A 24803-nucleotide genomic window follows, 5' to 3' on the forward strand; every position below is an offset into this window, starting at 1 on the left:
CATGGTACGAAAAACACAGAAGGGAAAATATTATGTATTACTACCCAACTGAGTCAGCGATACACACACACACACACACACCGTATCTGTATATGTATAAATCAGTGGTCACAAACTTATAATTCACTTTTATTACAGCTGTAATACCTCACAATGTCCCTTCTACTGACTTCATTACCCAGAGAAATATATTCATCTTTGTTCAATTAAGATTGACAGATACTTTAAATTAAAGCAGGATTAATCAATAGCCCCTCATCATCTTTTGTATTAGAAACACGCTGTGAAAGAGACAGACAGAGCAAGAGACAAAAATGAGCAAATACATTTTTAAACTTCTGTTGACGTTGAGATTTACAAAAAGACACACGTTAAGTCCTCTGTGAGAACAAGCAAACATTCGCACTTAGATCTCTTTATAAATCATAACTCATAAGTGCCTTTCACAGTTATTCTTCCTTCTTTCTCTTCAGCACTTCTGAGCGGTTTTCCTCTCATCGTGTTTCTCTCCATCCAGATCAACCTTTACTGTACCTCAGGTTATTCATGAGTTGAGATCAGAAATCCTCCAGAGAAAACACACTTCAGTTCCTCACCTTTCCCTGCCCTCTGGCTTTGAAAAGTCTGGCTCTCTACTTAACTTCTGCTCCAACTCACTTTTGCTTTTCCTCTCGCCATCACTCTGTCTCTATGTCTTTCTGTCACCCTCTAATACTGCTAGTAAATTTTCCATGCCCTCCATTTCATTCCATCTCTTTGCTGTGCTCTTACTAGATTTTTTGTGTGTTCTTGAACTGAATCCAAACGTTCAATTAAGATCTTGTCAGCTATGTGTTTTATTGCATTTGCCTCACACAAAGGCATGCACGCACGCACGCACGCACACAGGCACGCACGCACACACACACAATGAAAAGAAAAGCTGAAGAGAAAGTAGTAGGAAGGACACAGGAAATAAGAGAAATGCACCCACTTTTTATGTGCTTTTTGTTGTTTTGTTTTATTTTGAAAATTTAGCAAATTGGGTACCATTTTTTTCGACCAATGGAATCACTTTGATTATAAGTCAAATATTAAAGCATCACTTCACCACTGCAATCCAGCCCTCGGAACGGTCTTATTAAAAAATGCAGAACCACATGCCCTGACATGTTCTGTTATAATTCTCTTCTCCATCATTTGATGGATTACTGCTGCCATGATCAATAGAAAACATACACGTCACCTGAAATGATCAAATTAAAGAAGCAACGTGTAGATTTTAGCAGCATCTAGAGGTGAGGTTGCGAATTGCAACCAATGGCTCACTCCACCCCTCCCTTTTGAAGCGCTACGGTGGCTGACACAGAACTAAGATGTCTTCCGCTGTGTATGTGGATAGAAATAGCTAATTCTGAATCAGAATCATAAAGAGCTTTATTGACAAGTGTGCTTGGACACACAAGGAATTTGTCTTAGCTTCCAGTGCACATACAGGTTAAAAAGTGACAAAGCACAGGTAACAAAACGTAAAAAATAAATATGTGAGAGACAACACACATTTGACAAAAAGGACAATATTAGACAAAAGGACAATAGACAGTATATTGTATGTACAGATGTGCTATATACAAATCATACTGTGTTATATACAAGTTATGCAGGGGAATGTGGAAAGCTGACTAAGGTAATAAAAACATAACGCTTCATTATGTAATGTCTTTATACACCTCTGAAGACATAGTTATGTATATTATATTGCATGTCTGTCAAAAGATCCTCCGAAAAACTACACACTGGACCTTTAAGAAAAATAGCACATCGTGCAATAGAGCACAAAAGTGTAGACTTTTGTAAATAAAATACAATCTAAAGTAAGAAATAAGGTGTTTGCATTGAATAAAAATTACGGCACAGTGACACACCAACACTTTTACAGACTGCTTAAGCTGGATAGTGACAGTTTAAGAAATTCACTCCAGAGACTTTCATTATGCTAATTGTGTCGGCAATAAAAGGTACTATGAGTGTGTTCTCCGCTTTACAAATTGTAGCATTAGTGAGCGCCTTATCTAAGTGCACGTCTCAAAACACTCTACCTTAATTTCTGTCAAGTGTTTTCATTTGCAAATAACGCCTTGGTGTATGTTAAGACATTATCTGTTGAGAGAAGCATTAAATTACACTGACAGCAGCCTCTTTGTTTCATGCTCTCAATATTGGTGTGTTCACCTTCCATGAGTGCGGGGAGAAACACCTTCACATCACCTGCACACACACACACCTCAATCAGCGTCTAATAAAAACTCCACATTTAACGTCCCGTAGCTCTTGCTTATGATGATTAGCAGGTTGTGGATCATGCTAATTGAAATGAAGCGAGGACCAACGTGTTCAGAATGTTGAACCGCGTACACGGTTTCATTAATGCGACTCACACACTAACACAGGCTGATTAATAAAGATAAATGCTACATGCCAACATATAATTACACGATCAGAGGGAAGGATGGATGAATTCCATTACTGTTAGCATTTCATTATTTAAGACTTCATTAGCGGTGCTTGCGAAGCAAAGCATTACTTTTACAATTCTTCGTTCTACTACAGATTCTAGACAAATCTTTGCATCTAGAGCCCACCCATGTGTCTAGACACTGGAAGAACTTGGAAACTGGGATCTTTTCCAATGGGCCAGTAAACAATTTTTTTATTTTGATTTATTCCACCAATACAAAATAAATACTTTAGCAGGGATTTAATAGAATAGTTCACCCAAAAATATGTCATCATTACCTCTTGTCAAATAAACCTTTATTTCTTCTTCAGATCACAAAAGAAGATATTTTGAATAATGTTGGCGGTAGGTTTTGTGTCTATACAACAGAAGTGAATGGGTACCACCATTGTTCGGTTAACAACATTGTTCAAAATATCTTCTTTTGTGTTCTGAAGAAGAAAGACAGTCATACGGTGGTTTGAAATGACAAGGTGACTAAATTAAAGAATTTTAATTTTTGGGCGAACTATCACTTTAATGAGCCTAAATTAAGAAAATAACTTTGGACAAAAACCATAAGAGACAGTCTCACTGCACACACACACCTGTTTGTTTTTGTACACTGTGACGACTTTTCATAGACATAATGATAATACCATACAAACTGTATATTCTATCCCCTAATCCTCATTCTACCCCTGAACCTAGACTTAACAAAAATCTTTTTGCATATTAATATTTTATATTTATATTCAGTCCCCATCCGGACACGCACGCACACACGCACACACACACACACACACACACAAGTTCATGCACCATGGTTTTATATGAAAGTGATAAGCACACCAATGTATTTAAACTTCAGATACTGAGGTCACAGAATACACAAACAAATATATATATATATAATCCATCCCATGTACAGTAATCCTCAAAGCAGTTATGCAATGTTATATCTCATGCCCATCAAATCAAAATCATTTCAATGAGCATTACAACATCAGTAATGCAATCTATATAATCACCCTACAGATACTAAATGCACTGAGATTAGACGGGTTTAATTTAATCACAGAAGAGTGATTCCATCTCAGTCTAGAATCTGATATGCCTTCGCCTGTTTATGCACTTGAGCGTAGATTGACTGTTGGTTATTGTCTTGTAAGTGTCTTAAGCATCTGTTTGTTTGTTTGGCTAAACAAACTGTGTGTGAGAGACAGCCGAGGGTGTGCGGCTATATAGATCATAGCCGTGATGCATCGACGGTACAAAGACGTTCATCATTTATGAGCTGCTCATGTTCTCCAAATTTCACCACCTGCTCTCTACTCTATACACACACACACGAGACAATGAAAGCAGAACAGAGCAGCTTGGGGCAGTACAGAGACACAGGCATGTTGGCTCTCCTCCCTCATGATGAATGGTGACACATCTTGGGTGGAGTTATCAATCAAATAAGGTCAGGCGTGTAGTGCTCAGTCATAATTTTGGCTGCTTAAAAGCAAGCACGTGTTTCGATCTGGCACTCCCTAGACAACAGCTTTCTAATTAAAGAACAACGATGAGCAGCTTATGGGCGGCACGGGCAGCGAATCTGAACGCTGGGCTAATATGAAGGAATTAGCATTGTGGCCTCTCAGACACAAGCGACACATTATGAAAAAATAAAATGACGAGTATGTACTGTAGTAGGCATTGACTTTGTTTACATGGACATCAGAACGCAGCATTTTCATCCACTGTGTTAGCAGGCTTGGAGAAATATTTTCGAACCATTAAGCCTGTGGATTAAGCACTTGATGTGCATTTGCAAAATTACATATCAGAATCTGTACAAAGACCTTACATAATGAGAAACGTTATGTTTTTATTACCTTAGAATGAGCTATCTACATACACCGCGGGTCCTCTTACTTGAAATTCACCGTGTTGTTTCAACAGTAGCCTTAAACAGACAAGCTACTCTACAGAGCACTTATCGTAAATACTTTATCTTCTTCGGCAAAGAAGCAAAAACGTGACGACATCTTAGTGCTGCGTCAGCCACCGTATTGCTTAGAAAGGGAGGGGGAGGGGTGGAGAAAGCCATTGGTTACAATTCGCAACCTCACCACTAGATGCCGCTAAATTTCATCCACTGGACCTTTAATGTTTTCAAAATAAATCGAAGTTCTTAGAGATGAATGAGGATGATGGAGGAGGATCTTGAAGATGAATGAGAAAGTGGAGGATAGCTCGACTGAGAACTGATGTTTTGGCAGATTTGAAGTGTCTGTCAAGTGTTCAGACAGGGTACAGAAAATTCGGGTTTTTTTTCTCATTTCCTCTCTATTGCAATATCATTATAATGACAGGCTCGTCATAAAGCAATAGACTTTATCGACTACTTTGGAGAACACCTCAGATGTTATTGAGAGGGTCAGGTGTTGTACATCAGTGGTTCTCAAACTTTTTCGTTGTAAGGCCCCCTTTGTGTTAAGTGCATCGCTTTGCGGCCCCCCATATAGAGACGTATAATCTTAAACTTAGAATTTTAATTAAACCAAAAACATTCAGTTATACAATGCTGGAACCTCAATTCGTTTGGTTGGTGGTGTCATTTTTCTGATGTTTGATTGCATAAAATATATGATAAATTTCTATATTTCATAAAATGCCACAAAATCTGTGGCCCCCCTGGATCCATCTTGGGGCCCCCAGTTTGAGAACCACTGTTGTACATTATGAGGTCTGCCCTACTCACAATAGACAGATGAAATTGTACAACCCTTGCCAAGGCAAACCAGGTTAAGAAGACACATTTCACATCTCACTGTTTCCGCTCCCTCTGATTATTATTAAGAGATTATTTGTTGAAAGGTGTGAAGGAAGTTACTACAATGATACAACCACACATACAGTACTCATTGTTTAATAACGGTTTGTTTGGTAACTTACATTTTGCAACTTACATAACACGTACTGTTGTAAGAGTAAGAAATTTGTGATTAAGCACTTTGCTTAAGGGCCCAATAGGAGGCAGATTAAAACTAAGTCATTATTCAAAACCTTTCTAACCATACAACGATACCCCACTATACAATAAACTTCAATACTCCCACTTACACTTTAATTTACAGAACTGATGTTGTAGGCTATCACTGGATGGAGCTCCCACCAGTGGTTTAGATTAATGGGGTGGAAAACATCTATACTGTATTGCTGAGAAAGTACTTTCTGTCCAAATATATTTACATCTTTTACCATTTTGCGGGCCTGGTTCAGTGCTTGAGAAAAACAGAAAAATAAATAAATTTACAAAAAATAAATAAATAAACTCTGCCACAACATAAGTATAAAGCAGTAAGGAAAAACAAACAAATATTCCCAATTATGTGTTACAGAAAATGTACAATTAAATATATTATAGGAAAAGGTCATCGATTTAGAACATCGGAATTACATCGTCATAAATAATCGATGCACTTTACATTATACATCAAAATCTTTATCAAAATTACCTCATCATTAAAGAGGAGCCGTTAAAGGAAGACCGTAAGATCTAGTTCTTCATTCATACCGGTAGGAGTTAAAGAATTTAGTTTATGAATCCAAAATGCTTCTCGTTTCAATAATTCTTTATTCGTATTACCACCTGTACGTGATATTATGACTTCTTCGATACATTCCAATTGTTTGATATTATGTTCCATCTCGTTGAAATGTCTAGCCACTGGAGAAGATATATCCTGGCGTCTGATGTTGGATTTATGTTCACTAATTCTCAATTTCAATGGACGTAATGATTTACCAATGTACATTTTTTGGCAAGGACATCTTAACATATAAATCACATTTCGGGTTGTACAGGTTATACAAGATCTAATTTGAAAGCATCTGTTGGTTCTAGGACACATAAATTGTTTACATCTTACCAGATTTTGACATGCCGCACATCGTCTACATGGAAAACATCCCTGGATGAAGGCTGATTTTTTCCTAACAACATCAGAGTTTACTAATACATCTGATAAATTTCACGATCTCTTGAATGTGAATATTGGATTATATTGAAATGTATTATTTAAAGATTCATCTGATAGTACATACCATACCAGTACTTATGTACATACCAGTACTTATGTATGATTGACATCATTACGTCCGTTGAAATTGAGAATTAGTGAACATAAATCCAACATCAGACGCCAGGATATATCTTCTCCAGTGGCTAGACATTTCAACGAGATGGAACATAGTATCAAACAATTGGAACGTATAGGTGTAGAAGAAGTCATAATATCACGTACAGGTGGTAATACGAATAAAGAATTATTGAAACCCGGTATGAATGAAGAACTAGATCTTACGGTCTTCCTTTAATGGTTCCTCTTTAATGATGAGGTAATTTTGATAAAGATTTTGATGTATAATGTAAAGTGCATCGATTATTTATGACGATGTAATTCCGATGTTCTAAATCGATGACCTTTTCATATAATATATTTAATTGTAAATTTTCTGTAACACATAATTGGGAATTATTTGTTTGTTTTTCCTTACTGCTTTATACTTATGTTGTGGCAGAGTTTATTTGTTTATTTATTTATTTTTTGTAATAACTTTTTTTTCCTCTTTGTCATTATTGTTATTTTTTGAGATATAGTTTTTTTTTTTTGATTGGAATTTGGATGTGAGATGGTGTTGATTATGTGTTGGTGATATGTAGTGAGTAACGAAGATCCGAATTTAAGTCATTATCGAATTATATTGTTAAGTGTTAAACAATTGGGATACACAGGTGTGGACAATGATGGTAATGATGACATAATTTTAAATGTAGACGTGCCAGAAGATAACTGCATTTTAGTTGTAAAGAAACAAAGAGATGGAGAACAGAATGTCTCAAATATTGTTTTCTATGAAGCAAGCTATTGTGTTTTTGTATTCTCAAGCTCTCCCCTTCTTTTTTTTTCTCCCTTTCTATTTTTTCTCAGATCTTTCTGTCAACTCTAACCTGCGAAAGCTCTAACAGGTCTGATAACCCCATAATCACATCTGCAACTGTTTCTCTCACACACATAAACACTAACAGATGGCCTGACTCTTTCAATATCTCAGTAAATGAAGAGCAAAAAAATTCCCTTTTCCAAAACCACAGATGAAGATGCATGTTAGACCTGCCACAACATTACGTCCACCCTATTCTTTATTAACCATTTCATTCGGTTTATCCATCTTTATCACATACAAAATTTGCTCTCTCATGTACCATCTAACATCTCCCAGTTCTTTTTTCAACTCATGTATGTTTAAACATCCTTAAATCACTCATTCAGCCATTTCTTCATTACCTATTGAGCTTACCGTGCATGTTAAAACAAATTTATTAGACTCGTTGGAATGCTTGATTCTGATTGGCCAGTTGCGACATTTGCAGGTTCGTTATTCCCAGATAACAACCTCTCAAAAATCATTTTGACAGGTTTTTTTTTACTAATTATATATAAATATATATTTTAATAACATATATGACATCATATTTACAAATGATTAAACCAAATTGCCTGTTCGTGACATCTGAACGTTGTTTCTTACCTAAAAACTGAAAGTAACCGGCTTTTCCTCGCCGAAGGTCTGCATTCGGTAAAAATTAGCTAATAAAATATTTCAAATTCACATTTCATGTCCAGTTTTTTTCGAAGTAGTAACAAAGTCGGCACACCAGAGCTCCAAAAATATATCAAAAATACTTTATTATTTAAAAGACTGTCGCATGGCGCGTGACGTTTTGAGCACACAGGCTCTTCATCAGACAATTCAACAACACTAATGAACCCTAATTTATACCTCCAGGTGTACACATGACGTCCAAAAAAATTAAAAATAAAATACAATTATAATTGCAAAATAATAATAATGCATCAATATATAAACACACGCAAAAGTCTAAATCATAATCCAATTAAATGATCAATTATGCACCTGCAAACATACAAAAGAGAAAAAAAAAATATATATATTATTAACAATTCTTGAAACCAAAACCTTTGAAAAAGTGTACAAAAACATAATATTAAGGAAAAAACATGATATTAAAGAAAGGGACAAATGTCAAAGTCTTCATTTAATCCTCTGGGGGATAACGTGTCCAATGTAAAAATCCAATAAGCCTCACGCTGTAAAAGCCACTTATTAATATTGCCTCCACATCGTGAACACTTCACTAACTCAATACCAATATACTTTAAAGTCGAAACTGAATGTCTAATTTCTACAAAATGCCACGCTACCGAACTCTTTTGATCTTGGTGTCTAATTGCACAACGATGTTCAGCAATCCGAGTTTTTAAAGATCTACTGGTTTTGTACCTGTTTTGTACCATTGTTACCAATGTAACACAGACCACAGGGGCACCGCAACATATAGATCACATTAGATGTTTTACAAGAGATTGTACTTAGAATTTAAAAAAAAACTGTTGCAGTGTGAGGATGTGTAAAGGTCGAAGTTTTGTATGTAAAGTTACACTGTTGGCAATTTCCACACCTAAAATTGCCATGTGGTATTGTGTTCAAAAAATGAGGAGTGGGTGGCAGATCAGCTCTATCCAGAATGTTACGAAGATTAGGTGCTCTTTTATAAACTAAACGAGGTGGTTTTTCAAAGCCAGTTTTTTTCTAATAAGGCAAGTAGCCGTGTAATAAGCAGGATAATGTACAAGCCACCGGCTGTTATCGCAAAATAATCAATCACACTGTCGGGGCTTATTTCTGCGATAACAACCGGCTGCCTATACATTATCCCTTACTTACCACCCATGTGCCCTGGAGGACCATTAGCGCTTTCAGAAGATGAACGTGATCGGCTTAAGTCATAAACAACCCAGGTCCCTGAGCCAAAATGTGGCGCCTGCAGCCGTTCTCTTTCTAAGTAAATTAAATCTTAAATCACATTCACCCTTTCATATATTCAAATCTATGACCTAAGTTTATGCCAAATAATGACGAAATGTAATTTTTTTAAACACGTTTAAAAAAGACGGCTCTGCATCTCCTTCCTAATCTACAGTATCTGGCGAATACTGAAGCTCATCTTTTCTAACCAGCAGACAATTTCTTTCGTCTCTCTCTCTCAATCCTGATATTTCTTTGTGTTCTCTTATTAATTCACCCCTTCACATCTGTGCTGTCTCTTTCAGTCTAACATCTGCTTTAAACACAGAAGAGCTCACACAAGCACACACTGTCACTTTAGGTTAATCATTGGGGAACGGCTCAGCGACCTGTTGTCTCTACAATGCTAGTTAGCCACTTCCAATTTAGAAGTGGAGGATTTAGATGACAAACAGAAAAAGAGAAACATCAACAAAGGCAGTGAGCAAAGCGCAAATTGATTTTTAGAGGTGTAAGCTACTTTAGGAAACTTTCAAAGTACAATTCTAGGGAGGTTTCATCAAACGCTGACTATGTTTAAGACAGCTGAGCACGGCACAAGCAACACGATTTTAAGAATTGATTCCCAGGGAATGCATTTACAGATAAAATGCATAACGTAAATGTGCTGCAAGTATCTTTGTACTCATATGCAAATATGACTCCAGCTAACAAGATTTTAGATCAGAGATAATAAGGAAGAAATTCTCTTGGAGGAAATAAACTTTCAGAAAGAGCCACTACAGAATAATTCATTACACACTGAACCAAAAGAGCAGTGGTGTCAAAGGAATATTAACGCTTTGCATTCTGGGAAGGCAAAATAATGTCGCCTTATTGGCTCCATCTTTGGGTGTGATTTATGCCTAGTGCTAAAAGCTTTGTTTTAAACATGTAATGAAATATTCCCCTGATAACAAAGCACTTGCTGTGCCATGCTGGAGACCAAGAATGCTGATGGACCTTTAGTCTATGAATAAGTAGACAAATGTGTGAGCAACCAAGCAGAATACAAGAAACAGAAATTATAGGCAGAGAGAACAGAAGAGACGGGTTGCTTAATACTGTACCACAGACAGCCTACAGAGTTTATACTGGTGCAGATAAAATATTGAAATACTCTTGGACACTTTTGTTTTGTGAATGTAAACCGGGTCAAAGTCTCAAATTTGTGCATTGATTCTAAATGTTTATTTAAGAAAACTTAACGTGATCGTTCACAAAAAAATTAAAAATCTGTCATCATTAACTCACCCTGATGTCATTTCAAAATGTTGACTTTCTTTCTTCCGCAAAACACAAAGATATTTAGAAGAATGTTGTTAATTGGCACCCATTCACTTGCAATGGTTTTGTGTCCATACAATACTAGTGAATGGGCGCCAGTGCTGTTTGGTCAACTTTCTTCAAAATATCTTCTTTTTGTTCTGCGTAAGACAACTTGATCACATTGTGAAGCATTATTTCAGTTCATTGAGAAAGGATTGAAGGCTACATGCATTGCATCATTTGTTTTATTGCAAATATGTACGACGTATCGAAATTGAACCGAGTTGAAAAAATTTGTTACCCTGGTACTGGTATGGAGACCTAGATTAGGCTAAACGGTGAAAGCATGAATGAGAGAGAAACAAAGACAGTAAAAATGTAAAGAAGACATAAAAAGCATCTTCACACTGGCAGCATTTCTTGTCATTCTGAAAGTAAACTTTGCATTATTGGCCTTTACAATTCCATTTTCTGTTTTCTTCTAAACATAAACCAGATTACATTTTGCTTTCACTTAACAAATTGGCACAGGAGTCATGGCTATGGCAACAGGGCTGGTCCTCTCGTCCCACCTTCACTTAAAAGTAAACTCCTCGTACAATGGATCAAATCAGGGTGCACTTTAATTTAGATGCATTTTAATAAAGCAGTCCAATCATGTATTGTAGTTTGAGCCACAGAGACATTTCAAAAGCTATGCCAACTCTACTCATAAACCTAATGCAGTAGAGGATGTGATGCTGTCATGCACAGTATAAGAGGCTGAATTTGAGGAGAAGGGTGATGCCCTCAGCGGGGGCTCCTGAGGGCCGAGCGAGCACTGAGCCAGCTGTAAAGCATCTAATCATGGCTTGGACAATTGGCCTCCAGTCTCCCTCTGTTTGGACATCTGCCCTCTAATTAAAACACTCTATAGCGTATGTGCATAATGGGAGTATCTGCGTGAAAGCAGGTGTGTCTGTGAATGTGGGTATTTATCCTAATAGCACAGAATAAACATACAAGATGAAGGCAGGAACAACCTTCACACTTCGCCTGAAAGACAAACATAAATACAAATACAAAATTTAAAGTAAGATTTAATTAGTTAAGAATTAAGCCATAGGCACATGAAAACAAAATAAACAGAAGTCATACTGTTTGGTGCTTTTCTGCAAGGCTTTGAAACTACAAACTAGTAGCTAGTAGTTTTTTCAATTACAGCTTTTCTTTCGAAATCCTACGTTAACTATGGTCAGAAACCTAGCAGATGTCTGTTTTTTTGTAATGTGGTTTTACATATAGAGAGCCTGTATGGCAGCATGAGGTAAGGGCCGGGTACACCCATGGTAAGATTAGTGACATGATGACATACTGAGGATAAGGCTCTACTGCAGCATAAAATAGAGAAAAACCACAAAATGAACACACATACAGGGAGGTAGGAGGCCACGCTAATAAAAAAAGCAATATATTAGATACATTACATATTAGATCCTACACTGTAAAAAACAACCTATAAAATCTACTCAATAAAATTGAGGTAACAATTTGCACTCACTTTAAAGGAGTATATTCTACCCCATATTTTTGAGTAAAGTGCACCTAAATTTATAAGTTATAACAAACTAAATTAATTGGGTAAATTTTACCTTATATATTATACAAGTAATTACTTAATAAAATTGGGTAATTTTTACCCTTTGACAGCAGGTATTGTTCATCTACCTAATTGTTATTAGTAATATATAGCCAATATAAAGAATTAAATGTTACTTATTAAGAGATGGTTGAATTTACTTAAAAATGGTTAAAGGAGACTGTAACTACATTTTTCCAATGAACACACTTTATTTTTTAAACACTTAAATCCTCTTACATTCAATTTCAAGTGACATACCACTTTACTTTTACAAATTACTTCTTGAACATCTTCCATTTTAAAATAAACACAAACTGCTGACACAAACATTTCATCTTTAAAATGTTAAACCCTAATGCAAGTACAAAAGAGCCCTTCTATTCAAGTTCAAATACAACTATTGCTCACATTACAAATTCTTGAACATTTTCTATTTAAAAACAAACCAATGTCTTCACTGAATGTCAAAATATACATTCAAAGCTATTTTCTTATTCTTAACATCAATTTCAATTGACATACAAGTCCTGCTCAGCTGTGGGATTATGCATCGCCAGCACTTTCACTTTGTTTGCCTTTCAAGTTCTCCTACCTGTTAAAAATAAAAACAAAATGCATGTCAATTTTTACATTAGTTAAATAAACATTATTCACATATTGTCTTATGTTGTGATGGCTGTCTCCGTGACAAATCCATGATATTCACCACCTATATTATCTAATATCTGGCGACTCGCCTCACTTGTACTGATAACAAAACAGCGTAACTTCTTTTAACCCAAAAGAGAATATAACGGTAGAGCTTACGTAAGTCAACATTTGCATTCATGATGATATAAAGAAGTTGAACAAAAACTTACCGTCTGCTCCACAAATCCTGTCAGCGAATCTGAAGAGGATGCGTCTCATGATTCCTAATTTCCTGCCGGAGCGACACTCCGCAGTGTCATAGCTAATATTTTCGGGTAAATTCTACCTTGTTTTTTAAGTTGCCATTATTACTCATAAAAAGTAGGTAGTGTAGATAGAATGTACCCATTATTATATATTTTATTCGCTAACCAATATTTTTAGGTAAAATTTAACTGATTTTAATGGGTTGTATTTAACACCCTCAAGAATCGTTTTTTACAGTGTATATACTGTTTTACTAAACGTAAACACTTCCTGTGTACTGTTAAATTGTGTATTGCTGTGCATATCAGTGTGCATGACTGAAAATTATTTTTTAAAATATGTACTTAGTTGTTTAGGCATAAATTCTGTTATAATCCAACTAAATTTTATTTTCAATTTATTTTATTTTTAATATTATATATATTTTATGTTATCATTTGAAGCTATTCTCTTTCACACACACACCCTCAGAGCTCAAAAAATAGAATTGGAGAGAAAAACATTTTATATAGATAAGAGTCTAAATGTTGTGGAGTCTGGAAGAGCAGGATTCCCGAAACCTTGTTCACAGGGGCAGTGATGCATTAAGAATGTAATGTCAAAATGTCATGATCAGAAAAAATAAACAGAAATCTGGTTTTGTATAAATGAGATTTGTGACTCAGACAGTGGCCAGTTTCCAGTAATGCTCTTCCTAAAATGAGATGCAGAGAGAGAGAGAGAGAGAGAGAGAGAGAGAGAGAGAGACAGAGACAGAGACAGAGACAGAGACAGAGACAGAGACAGAGACAGAGAGAGAGAGAGAAATAAATAATATAGTCATTAGAAATATTGTGAAAGAAGAAAAAATCTGAAAACAGAGAAGCTGACTGAAATAGATTCAAAAGAGAAAATAAAATTTACTGTGTGAAATATAGAACGCCTTGCAAGCGAAGAGGCAGAAAATCCTGTTAAAAGACAGATTGAGTGGAAAAGTACAGGAATAATACAAAGAGACAGCATGGAGAGACAGTTCAAATGAGAGTAAGTGAGAGCGCTTCTCTGTATCTCATAAATCCTTCTGAAAATATGAGCAATAAATCAGTATGAATGCGACAGAACGGCACTAAAGCTGGACCATTTTCTATAGAGCATCTCCAAAACAACATAAACACACAAATTATTTGATGCAAATGGTGTAAATAATACCCAAAAAAAATTTGTGTTGTGAGGTAAATTTGCATTTGACCTTGAAACTGTCAACATCAACTGAAAATAGAACATGAATTTATATTGAGTTAACGAAGGGGGACCCAGCCTTCTTATTTCAGACTTCTATCACACACTGCTGCACTGAAGCACAGTCCTCAATGTATCACATGCATTAAGGTAACAGGCAACGACACAGTCAGACATAGACACAGTCAGACATACACAAACGAATCCTCCAGACCTCCTTGTCTTTTCTCATCTCTTCTGTCTCCAGTAACCTCTTCCGACCCCTCTTGGCATTTCATTAACTCTGTCCTGTCACCTATTCGCCCGTCCCCTACTCTTTACGTCTACGCCAAGCCCACGGGTCTGCACAACTCCACACGTGCCAAACCAATAATAACCTACCCAAACCTCTTTCACATAGTCCCGCACATGCGCATTTATATTTAATGAGGCTGAGGTGTGGCAATATATAAAGCATGAAAAGCAATATATTCAAAGAGATTAAATCAGTCAGTACTGATGGATGAACGAAAAAAGGGAAGTTATTAAACAAGGGAGGATTGAAAAAATTGGAGTAAACAGGATAGATTACGTTTGGGTTGGAATGCAGTGTGCATGAGAAGTTTCAATACAGAAGAGGAGAAATTACACTCTTAAAAATAAGTACTTTAAGGTTTGGGTGTGTGTTTCTGTATATCTGTTTGAAACTGAAACCAACAAAAATAAACTTTTCTTTTCTTTTTACAAATTCTGACTTCTTTCTCACCTCCAAAATCACTGCAAAGCAAACCTTCTCACATCTTATGCTTTACTCTTAAGGGTCCAGATTAAAGCAATGTCAGACCATGACTATCTATCTGACTGGCTTTTTACAAATGACACATTGTGTTTGACAAATACATCATCTAAAGAAAATGAATACCTTGTAGCGTTTCTCTTGCCTTGAAATCAGTCGAGACAGATGCACCGATGCGCAAAACAATCAAATCACAATCTAACAGCTTTTCTGCAGGCCTAAAAGACCAATTGACTAAAAGACTAATTTTCACTGTGAAGTTTCAATTAAAATTGGGCAATCTTTGCACACAAACATCGTTGACAGACCCTGACAGACAGATGCATTATCTCTCTCTATCACACACATAAATAAGACAGAAATCTCTTACGTAGTCTCGTCGTTCTGAAACTCCAGTTTTCCAGACACTTCCTCATAGTCCTCTCCTCCGTGAGCGGTCCCGTCCACCGTATTGTACGGTACAGCCACCAGACCACGTGCTCCAGATGTCCTCTGGACCTTCACCTGCATGATTCCGATACTCTCGCTAACTCGCGTCAATTCGCTCTCGAACGTGAAAATTCCAGCATGGTCGTCATCGTAGATCGTGACGGTAGCTGTGTGGGCTTCACCAAGGGCTGCGATGGGGGCCGGTGCTCCGGTTTCCAAAGCAATAGGATGTCCATCAGCCCACCCGACTATGCGGGGGTTGCTCAGGCGGACATAGAAGTATTCATCTTCTTCAAAGATGTCATCATCAATAATGCCAACGGTTACCTCTTTAAGGTTTTCGCTGGGTTTGAAGACTAGTGTGCCCTCAGCAAATTCGTAGTCGGAACCGGCGTTGGCTGTGCCATCCTCTGTGCGGTAGTCAACCTGTGCGTGAACGAATGTTTAAATAGCTCAGAAGTTAGTAAAAGGTCTATGACCTTTCTTCTTTGTTATTATAACAAGTTGTATCAAGGTGTTCCAAATCTGTATAAATTTATTTGTTTCGATGAACACAGAGAAAATATTTGGAAGAATGCTTGTAACCAAACAGTCACCATTGACTACCATATAGTAGAAAAAAGGACAATAGCAGTCAAAGTGCCCCAGAACTGTTTGCTTTTCCACATTCTTCAAAATGTCTTCTCTTGTGTTCAACAGAACAAAGACATTTATAAAGCAATTTTTCCTACTATGGTAGTCAATAGTTGCCAAGAAATGCTTGGTTACAAGCATTCTTCCAAATATCTTTCTCTGTGTTCATCAGAACAAATACATTTATACAGATCTGGAACAGCTCAAGGGTGAGTAAATGATGACAGAATTTTCATTTTTGGGTGAACTTCCTTCAAAGGCGGGGTTAGCATTTTTTCAAATACGCTTTAGAAAACTGAGAACTACCCCAACTGGTAGCCAATCAGCAGTAAGGGGCGTGTCTGCTCATGTTGACGGAGGAAAGAGAGCAAGAGCAAGCACAAGCGGGCAGAAAAAAGACTGAAGAAAGAGCAATGCCTTATTTATTACATAAAAGTAAAGGGTCCGTGGATTTTAAGCCTAAAAAGAAGGCTTAAAGTAGGTAGGAGCTAGGACCCATGTTAATATTATAAAGACTTTCCAGTGGAGACATATTAGGACCGAAATACTATGGCGAAGGCCTTTAGCAGAGATACGCTAGCACCCTCTACGTATCAGTTCATATCAGTATGGAAGTAACATTGGTTTTGCTGTTTGTCAGACCCAAGATATGTTGTTGTTGTAATATTAGCTGTGTAACGGAGCAGTTTTGAGCGTCATTGTTTATCTGGAACCATTGTGTTTCTTGTATATACTCATGTCGTCTTCGCTTATTTTATTCATTTGCATTATTATTTGTGTGGTCTAAGCTATGATAAAGCTAAGCATTTCATGCCTGCGTTGCGGTTGAGAGCGAAGCAATGTAGGAAGGGGCGTGTTCCTTTTGCGTAGTAGTGGGTTGGTTTTGTCGTCGATTTCAAATAACAACAACAGTTTTCAGAAATTGCTTACGGCACCTTTAATGAAAACTGTCAATAATTTCCCAAGATCATTCACGCCTTGCAGTACAGTTTGGCTATAAGCAAGTAAATGTGCATTAGGAAATCAAATTCATAACAAATAATAAAATGTTTATTAAAGAAATACTTTAGGGCTATTTCAATTGTACATTGCAAATGTTTAAATGCAATTTGTCCACAGTTATATTAATATGTTTCAGATATAGTAGTGTGCTTTGGTATCAAAATTTGGTATCAAGAATCATAAAATTTAACAGTTTCGGTTTCATGATATCACAACAGACAACTAATGCATAGTTTGAACTTACCTTAACAGTACACCCAGTATCTCCTCCATGCCTCTGCACAGTGAGTTTTAAAGAACCACAGTTTTCAAAGCACTGATAGAGAGCAGGTTCAAACTCTATCCGTGTAATATGAGGTTCATACTCCTGCTCTTGCGTTTCCCCGCCGCTGACAACCTTACGAGCCTGATCTGCCGCATGTTTCTTTAAGATGTTTCCTGCACCGATCATCATCCTCGTTGCCTGAATGCGGTAGAAAGCTCTGCTCTTCTGCTGCTGTATGAGAACCTGCAAACGTTAGGTTGAGGAATGTTATCTTAGCTGCAAGACCGATAGTTATTTTTAAAATGAATCGGCCTGAAAATACTGGATCTTAAAGTAATTTCAGGTTTGATTAGCAGATTCTGGATGAATTAAGAAGAAATGTCCTGTGAGATATTGTCTTTTACACTATACAACGTAACTTCAATATAATTTCTCATTTACTATATATTAATGCATTTGTCAGACACTTTCGTCCAAAGGGACTTACAGTGCATTTATTGTTTTCCGGTTCGAAACCTATGACTATTGCCATGTTAATGCAATGCTCTGTAAATTGAGCTACAGGAACATTTTAGATCTCGTGGTTTATTTAAATCCCATGGTTGGTTTGTGAAACCTTAAACCGTGGCTGACTGACTCTGACTCAGTTTTTTCTCTTGTTTTTAGGACAAACAACTAAAAAAATCTTAAATCAAGATACATTTACTTAAGAAGCAAAATTATACATGTTAAAATTTCATACCCCTTCGTTTGAAGTGAGGTCCCAAAAAATCTTCGTTTGAAGGGCTATATGGCCCTTCCCCTTACCCCTCCAACCAAAAGAGAATCGAGACAAAAGTAAAGTGTAGGGGTTAGGGGTAGAAATGGGATTGGGCCTTAGAGTATCCTGGAGAGGTGAGGTCTCTGAGTCCCAACATCTCAATACAGGGGTGCCTCAGGGCTTGGACCGTTGTTCTTTTCCATATGTACTCACATGACATCACTATGTTCTGTCATTCGGAAACATGGCTTTTCCTATCACTGCTATGCGGATGATACACAACTCCACCTGTCATTTCAGCCTGACGATCCGACTGTTTCTGCAAGTATTTCAACATGCCTGAGTGACATTTTGCTCTGGGTGAAGGACAATCAACTGCAGCTGAATCTTGCAAAAACAGAACTGCTTGCAATCCCGGCCGACCCAAAGATTCATCACAACCTCTCCATTCAACTAGGCTCATCGACCATTACACATTCCAGAATGGCCAGAAACCTGGGAGTGGTAATCGATGATCAGCTAAACTTCAAGGATCATGTTGCCAGCACCACCCGGTCCTGTAGATTCATCCTCTACAACATTAGGAAAATGAGACCTTTCCTTTTCCGAGCATGCTACGCAAGTCCTAGTCCAGGCTCTAGTCCTGTCCAGACTGGACTATTGCAATGCGCTACTGGCTGGACTCCCAGCTTGCACAACCAAACCTCTACAGATGATCCAGAATGCATTCTGTTGTTTCACTGAACCATAACAACGGGCTAAATAGAACATTCAAAGCAGTGTTAAACTTACTCTTTATTTATATGTTATTTGGCAAATGGGCACTTGGAGTTTAGCTGTATGTATGTTAATACATTATGTGCGTTAATATGTTCAGCTGCGGCAAGCTGTTTGTTTTGCTAATGAACAGGGGCGAACACTGCGGTTAGCTTCGTTTTAAACGTCTCAAATCTTTCGTCCTTAGGCTGAAAAATCTGTCACAGCATACTAGTTATGCTCTCATGTTGTGTGTGTAACGTTATAACTTGTCAATGACAAGCTCGTCATCCACGTAATCCACGTAATTCCTCTGAGATCTGCAGGTGCGCATTCCGTGGATTTTATGCAAACATGCACGCACAACGTGAGCGCTGTTTGCTGTGACGGATTTTTTAGTCTCCGGACGAATGATTTGAGATGTTTAAACCAAACTAACCGCAGAGGAGTTCAGGAAACATAATTTAGCTAAACCATTGCCATGGCAGTACTACACGTGTGTTGTGTTGACTCACCAGACGGAAGGGGGGTAGGGTGCACTGTAACTCATTATCATTTAAAGAGACATGCACCAAAATGGGTTGCTGTGAGCATAGCAGTTTTTGACGAGGCAAAAAGGGTTTTGTTTACACAGCCATTGAGTGTTTTTAAGCAAAAAAACATTTCATTAAGACCCTAATAAATCATACCAACTTGTTGAAAGTGCTCATGAGTCCTTAAAAAAAAATCCTTTGCTTTGTATACTGTGGTAGGCTATATGAGACCAGTTTTTGCTGCACTTATGCTTTTTGTTGTCCTTATGTTGTTCCAATTGCTTCTATTGTTTACCTCATTTGTAAGTCGCTTTGGATAAAAACATTTTCAGAGCAGACCTCAAACTAGTTCAGATCACATATATGGCACAACAAGTTCATATTCACTTTTAAGCAATACAACAGTAATATTTGAACATATAGTTAGGAAAGGATCAAAATTATTTTTTAAATGGAATAACCTTCGTGACATTTTTCATGTGTCTTGTCATGCTGTCAGTCTTTCAAATTGTTGTTGGATGACTTTTTGTCACTCCTGAGGTTTGTTTTAGTTGAAATTCAAAAGACACTAGACTGGAATGGCTCTAATAATCTAGAAAGGCTGATTAAATTAAAATTTGGAACTGTCTCTTAATTTTTTTCGCGGCTATATATTAAGTGATTTTCCTTCTCAAGTAAATGTCTTGATTTAAGAATCTTTAGATATTTGTACTGGAAAAAAGGACAAAAATATTAAGTGAGAAATGTATCTTTTGCAGTGTTGTGACCAGTGTAATTAGTTACTAGTAATTAGTTACTGTAATTTAATTACTTTTCTCTTGAAAAGTAAAGTAAGGGATTACTCGTATTTTTTCTGTAATTTAATTACAGCTACAGTATTTCTGTTGTAATTGAACTAAAATACTGTGTAATATAAACAATAGCGGAATTGGCATCAAATTTAAAGGTCCAGTCAGTAAAATCTAGCGGCAAGGTTGTGAATTGCAACCAACTGCTCACTCCACCCCTCCCCCTCCCTTTCGAAACACTATGACCGCTGACAGAACATGGCGAATTACATGCAAGGGGACCCACAGTGTATGTAGATAGAAATAGCTCATTCTAAGGTAATAAAAACATAACGCTTCATTGTGTAAGGTCTTTATACACCTCTGAAGGCATAGCTATGTATATTATATTGCATTTCTATCAATAGATCATCTCAAAGATTACACACTGGACCTTTAAAATGCATGCTTTAATGTATCCTATTTGTAATACTTTTTGGTCATTTAATAAGAATAGTTTATGTAGTTTTATATTTATTTATTTAAATGAATTAAAAGACCCGTTTTCCATATATCCTTGAATCACTTTATTAATCAAGGTTGATATAGGATATGGAAAGTAATAAGTAATTAATTTCTTTTTTAGAAAGTAATTTGTACATTGATATAATTACACTATTGACTATGTAATTATTAACTAGTAATTAATTACTTTTTCAGAGTAACTTACACATCATTGGTTGTGACTATACAATTTTGTCATCATGATAGTCGGTATAGTGATTTTTTACCTGATAATTCGCCATTTCTATAAGCTGCTCCATGTCCTTGTCAGGGTGCCTCTGCTTAAGCTCCTTCAGCGTTCTTGCCATATCTCTCCTGGCCTCCTCGTCTTGGTTGCGTCCACCAAGTCGACTTTCCGCTGCCAGCATTCCATCCAGATGTGTTGTTATTCCATCGATTTCCAACATGTCCATCTTTGTGAATCCCGTATCCTTCCCAATCTCCTCCCCACCCTCAGACACAATGATTCCACGTCCCTTGTCAGCCCTGTAACGTTTGCGCACGTACTTGTAAAAGAGCAAACGGCGGTCAGCGACCCAGGCCTGGACCACGCAAAGAGGGAAGAAGAGGAACGTCACGACCGCCTCCCACACTTCCACCTCACCAGGAGAGATCACGGAGAGGATCAGATAGAGCCAGATGTAGGCGAACATGCTCCATGCTGCAGTCACGAAAAATACTCGAAGATGTTTGACCTTCCGCGTTTCGTAGTTGGGAACCACATAGACGCAGAGGCCAATGATCACAAACATGTTAAAGGCAGCACTGCCCACGATGGTACTAGGACCGAGATCACCGGCTTCAAAGTTGTGTCCACAGACCTCAATGACAGAAAGCAGAATCTCAGGTGCTGAGGAACCCAACGCCATGAGGGTTAGATTGGAGACGGTCTCGTTCCAAATACGAACTGTGGTCGTGACCGTTTCGCCATTGGGTCTCTTTGTAGTGATCTCCTTTTCTTGTGATGTTATGACTTCGATAGCAGTCATAAAACGGTCGGCAATGATAGACATGCCTAAGAACATGTAGACTAGCGCCACCAGGTACACAATGGCACGGGCTACTTTGTCACCAACTGATGGATTCTGGGGGTTCCAAACGGGCAGAAGGACTCCGTCTGCACAAACCTCTTTTTGGGAACAGTTGGAGGCTGACTGGGGTTCATCATGGGAGTCAGCTTGAGAAGGGATGGAGAAGGAAAGGAGGAGAAGGAGGGGGAGGATCAGGGGAGTGAAGGAGAGATGAGATGGACTGAAGCAAAAAGGCATGGCAAGTTGGCGTTGGCTTTTGATGATTCGTACTAGAATTTTGGAACTTCACACCACCTGAAGAGAAATACAGAGAGAGAGAGAGATTGAGTGAAAGAAAACTATAAGAAAAATAAAAAACAGGATCTGTATAATCTCTCAATTATTCTTCATAGACAGCAATGAGATTAAATAAAAGAACAAATGGAGATTTTTGCTCAAGTCAATACTCCCATATTTTATTCACGATATACAATGTAATATAAATATAAAAAGAAAATGAGCTCATACTAGAATATGCATGACTCTTAAAACTCCCCAGAACAGGTACTGTAGGTTGAAGTTTATAACATTTGACCATTACAAGGCTACTAAAAGTCCTTCTCTTTCTACTCTACTCTTCATCAACATTTCATCAGCTCCCTCTTTCCATCTTGTTGAATAAATTCAACAAACAATACTGGAAAGCATGTAGTCTTGATGTGTTGAACCCCAAAAAATGTAGGCTGCCCTAACATGTACACACTACACATACACAGAAATTAGGTACTCAATTGTGAATTCTGTGTTAATAACCTAATGGAGTGTGTGTGCGTGCGTGTGTGTGTGTGTGCGTGTGTGTGCGTGTGCGTGCGTGTCAAAATGACAAAATGTCCCCACAATGATGGCAATATCCAAAATCCTTGTCCTTGAGGGGACATTTTTTGGTCCCCATGAGGAAACAAGCTTATAAATCATACGGAATTAACTTTTTTGAAAATCTAAGAGAGCAGACAGTTGTGTGTGATTGTTAGGGTTAGAGGTAGGGAATATGATATACAGTTTGTACAGTATAAAAACCATTGCGTCTATGGAATGTCCCCATAAAACATGGAAACCCAACATGTGTGTGTGCGTGCGTGCGTGCGTGCGTGCGTGCGTGCGTGCGTGCTTACAGGGTGAAACGTCTAAACAAGTTTATAGGCTTGTGGAGTCAGATCTGGAATATATGTCTGTGTGGGCAATGAGATTTCCAATGCTGATAGCACATTGCTGACTCAGGACACACGCACGCACGCACGCACGCACGCACGCACGCACGCACACACACACACACACACACGCACACACACACACACACACACACACAGGCTTTGGTTGACTATCCCCGTGGGGACAGTCCATAGGCGTAATGTTTTTATACTGTACAAACTGTATATTCTATCCCCTATCCCTAACCCTATCCCTAAACCTAAAGATCATAGAACACTTTTAGCATTTTTAGATTTGTAAAAAATATTGTTCTGTACAATTTATTAGCTTTTTTGCCCCTGGGGACCTCAATTTTGGTCCCCACGGTGACACAAGTCCCCATGTGTTGGTGTGTATTCAGGTTTAGGTCCCCACCGGGATATACAAACATGAACACACACACACACACACACACACACACACACACACACACACACTGACACATGAGATAAATTAAATAGGCCATTTACGCTGTGTACATGTACTCAAAAGGAAAGGGAACAGAGCCCTAAATATAAGTTGGTTGGGAAATCAGCAATGGAGTATTACTGTATACACATGTAAAATATACAGGCATCAGAGGATTTATATTATTTATATCATAATAAAAACATTTCTGCCATATCCCAAATATCTGGTTTGATTTAATAACACATTGTGGTGGAAATGATGCAGAAGACATGTTTTGACCATTTTCGTGATAAACTGAAAAAATCTGTACTGAAAAACTACATCATAAATAGACAAAATAATATTACTTTGGGGGGAAAAAATGTACAAAGTACAAACTATCCAAACAGCTATTAGTGGCAAAATTGACGGTTGTGCTAGAAACTAAGAGACAGTCGTGAAATTTACATACATCAATTTCCAGAATAACTGTCAAAAAGTTTATTTTACTCTAAGTTTGTAATACAATATAAAAATATATATTTTCTAATGTTACAATTGAAAATTAAAGCCTTAGAGATGCATCGTCTTGATCAAAGAATAAAACCATAAAACCGTAAAAACCTAAAATTTCGAAGACGTTTTATATAACCTTGACATAGCAAAAAATATTGAAATCTTTTCTTTTTAATAAAAGACAACCCCTGGTAAATACAATTTCTCAGGCTGAAAGAAACATATTACCACTGTATGTTTGTGAGTGCATACCTGTAATTTGCTGTTCATGCTGAGAAATAATCTAAACACAACACACTACTTTTATTTATGTCAGCATGAAGTCTAGTATTGATGTGTCATCAATAATCACCCACAGTGTAGTTTCTCTGATACCACACACACATTTTTACCACCACAGACCACATGAATGGAATTATTGAATAAGTGTAATCATATAGACCCCTTTTGCGCCAACGTCACGATTACGTCACAGCAATAGCTGGAGGCAAAACAAGGGGAAAACTGGAGGCGGCAAATACAAACCAGCACAGAGTCGGCTACATAATGAATTTAAAATATCATCTTGCTGTGTTGTTAAATGCAATCTGATATTTTAACACATACCTGTAACCTGCTGAAATTGGCAGAAAAAACGACGACAGTTGTAGTTAAACACAATAAAACTAGCGGACCGGTAGAAATGATCATAAAAAATGCTGCCGTTTTCACTGTAGACTTTATATCACCTGTTACATAAACTCCTGTCTT

The 24803-nt window shown here is 37.4% G+C and overlaps 1 protein-coding gene across 1 annotated transcript in view; it reads right to left on the reverse strand.

The window, feature by feature from the left end:
* slc8a4b (solute carrier family 8 member 4b) overlaps window positions 1-24803 on the reverse strand; it is a 64398-nt gene that overhangs the window by 11072 nt on the left and 28523 nt on the right. The window contains exons 3-5 of the mRNA XM_057344919.1: window positions 21117-22214; window positions 17489-17752; window positions 15551-16035 (exon numbers count right to left, since the gene is read on the reverse strand). Of these exons, the coding sequence (XP_057200902.1) occupies window positions 15551-16035; window positions 17489-17752; window positions 21117-22157 (1790 nt within the window). The 5' untranslated portion in view covers window positions 22158-22214. The remainder of the gene's footprint in view (window positions 1-15550; window positions 16036-17488; window positions 17753-21116; window positions 22215-24803) is intronic.

This window comes from Triplophysa rosa, linkage group LG1 (genome assembly GCF_024868665.1).
Source record: "Triplophysa rosa linkage group LG1, Trosa_1v2, whole genome shotgun sequence".
Classification (NCBI taxonomy): Eukaryota; Metazoa; Chordata; class Actinopteri; order Cypriniformes; family Nemacheilidae; genus Triplophysa; species Triplophysa rosa.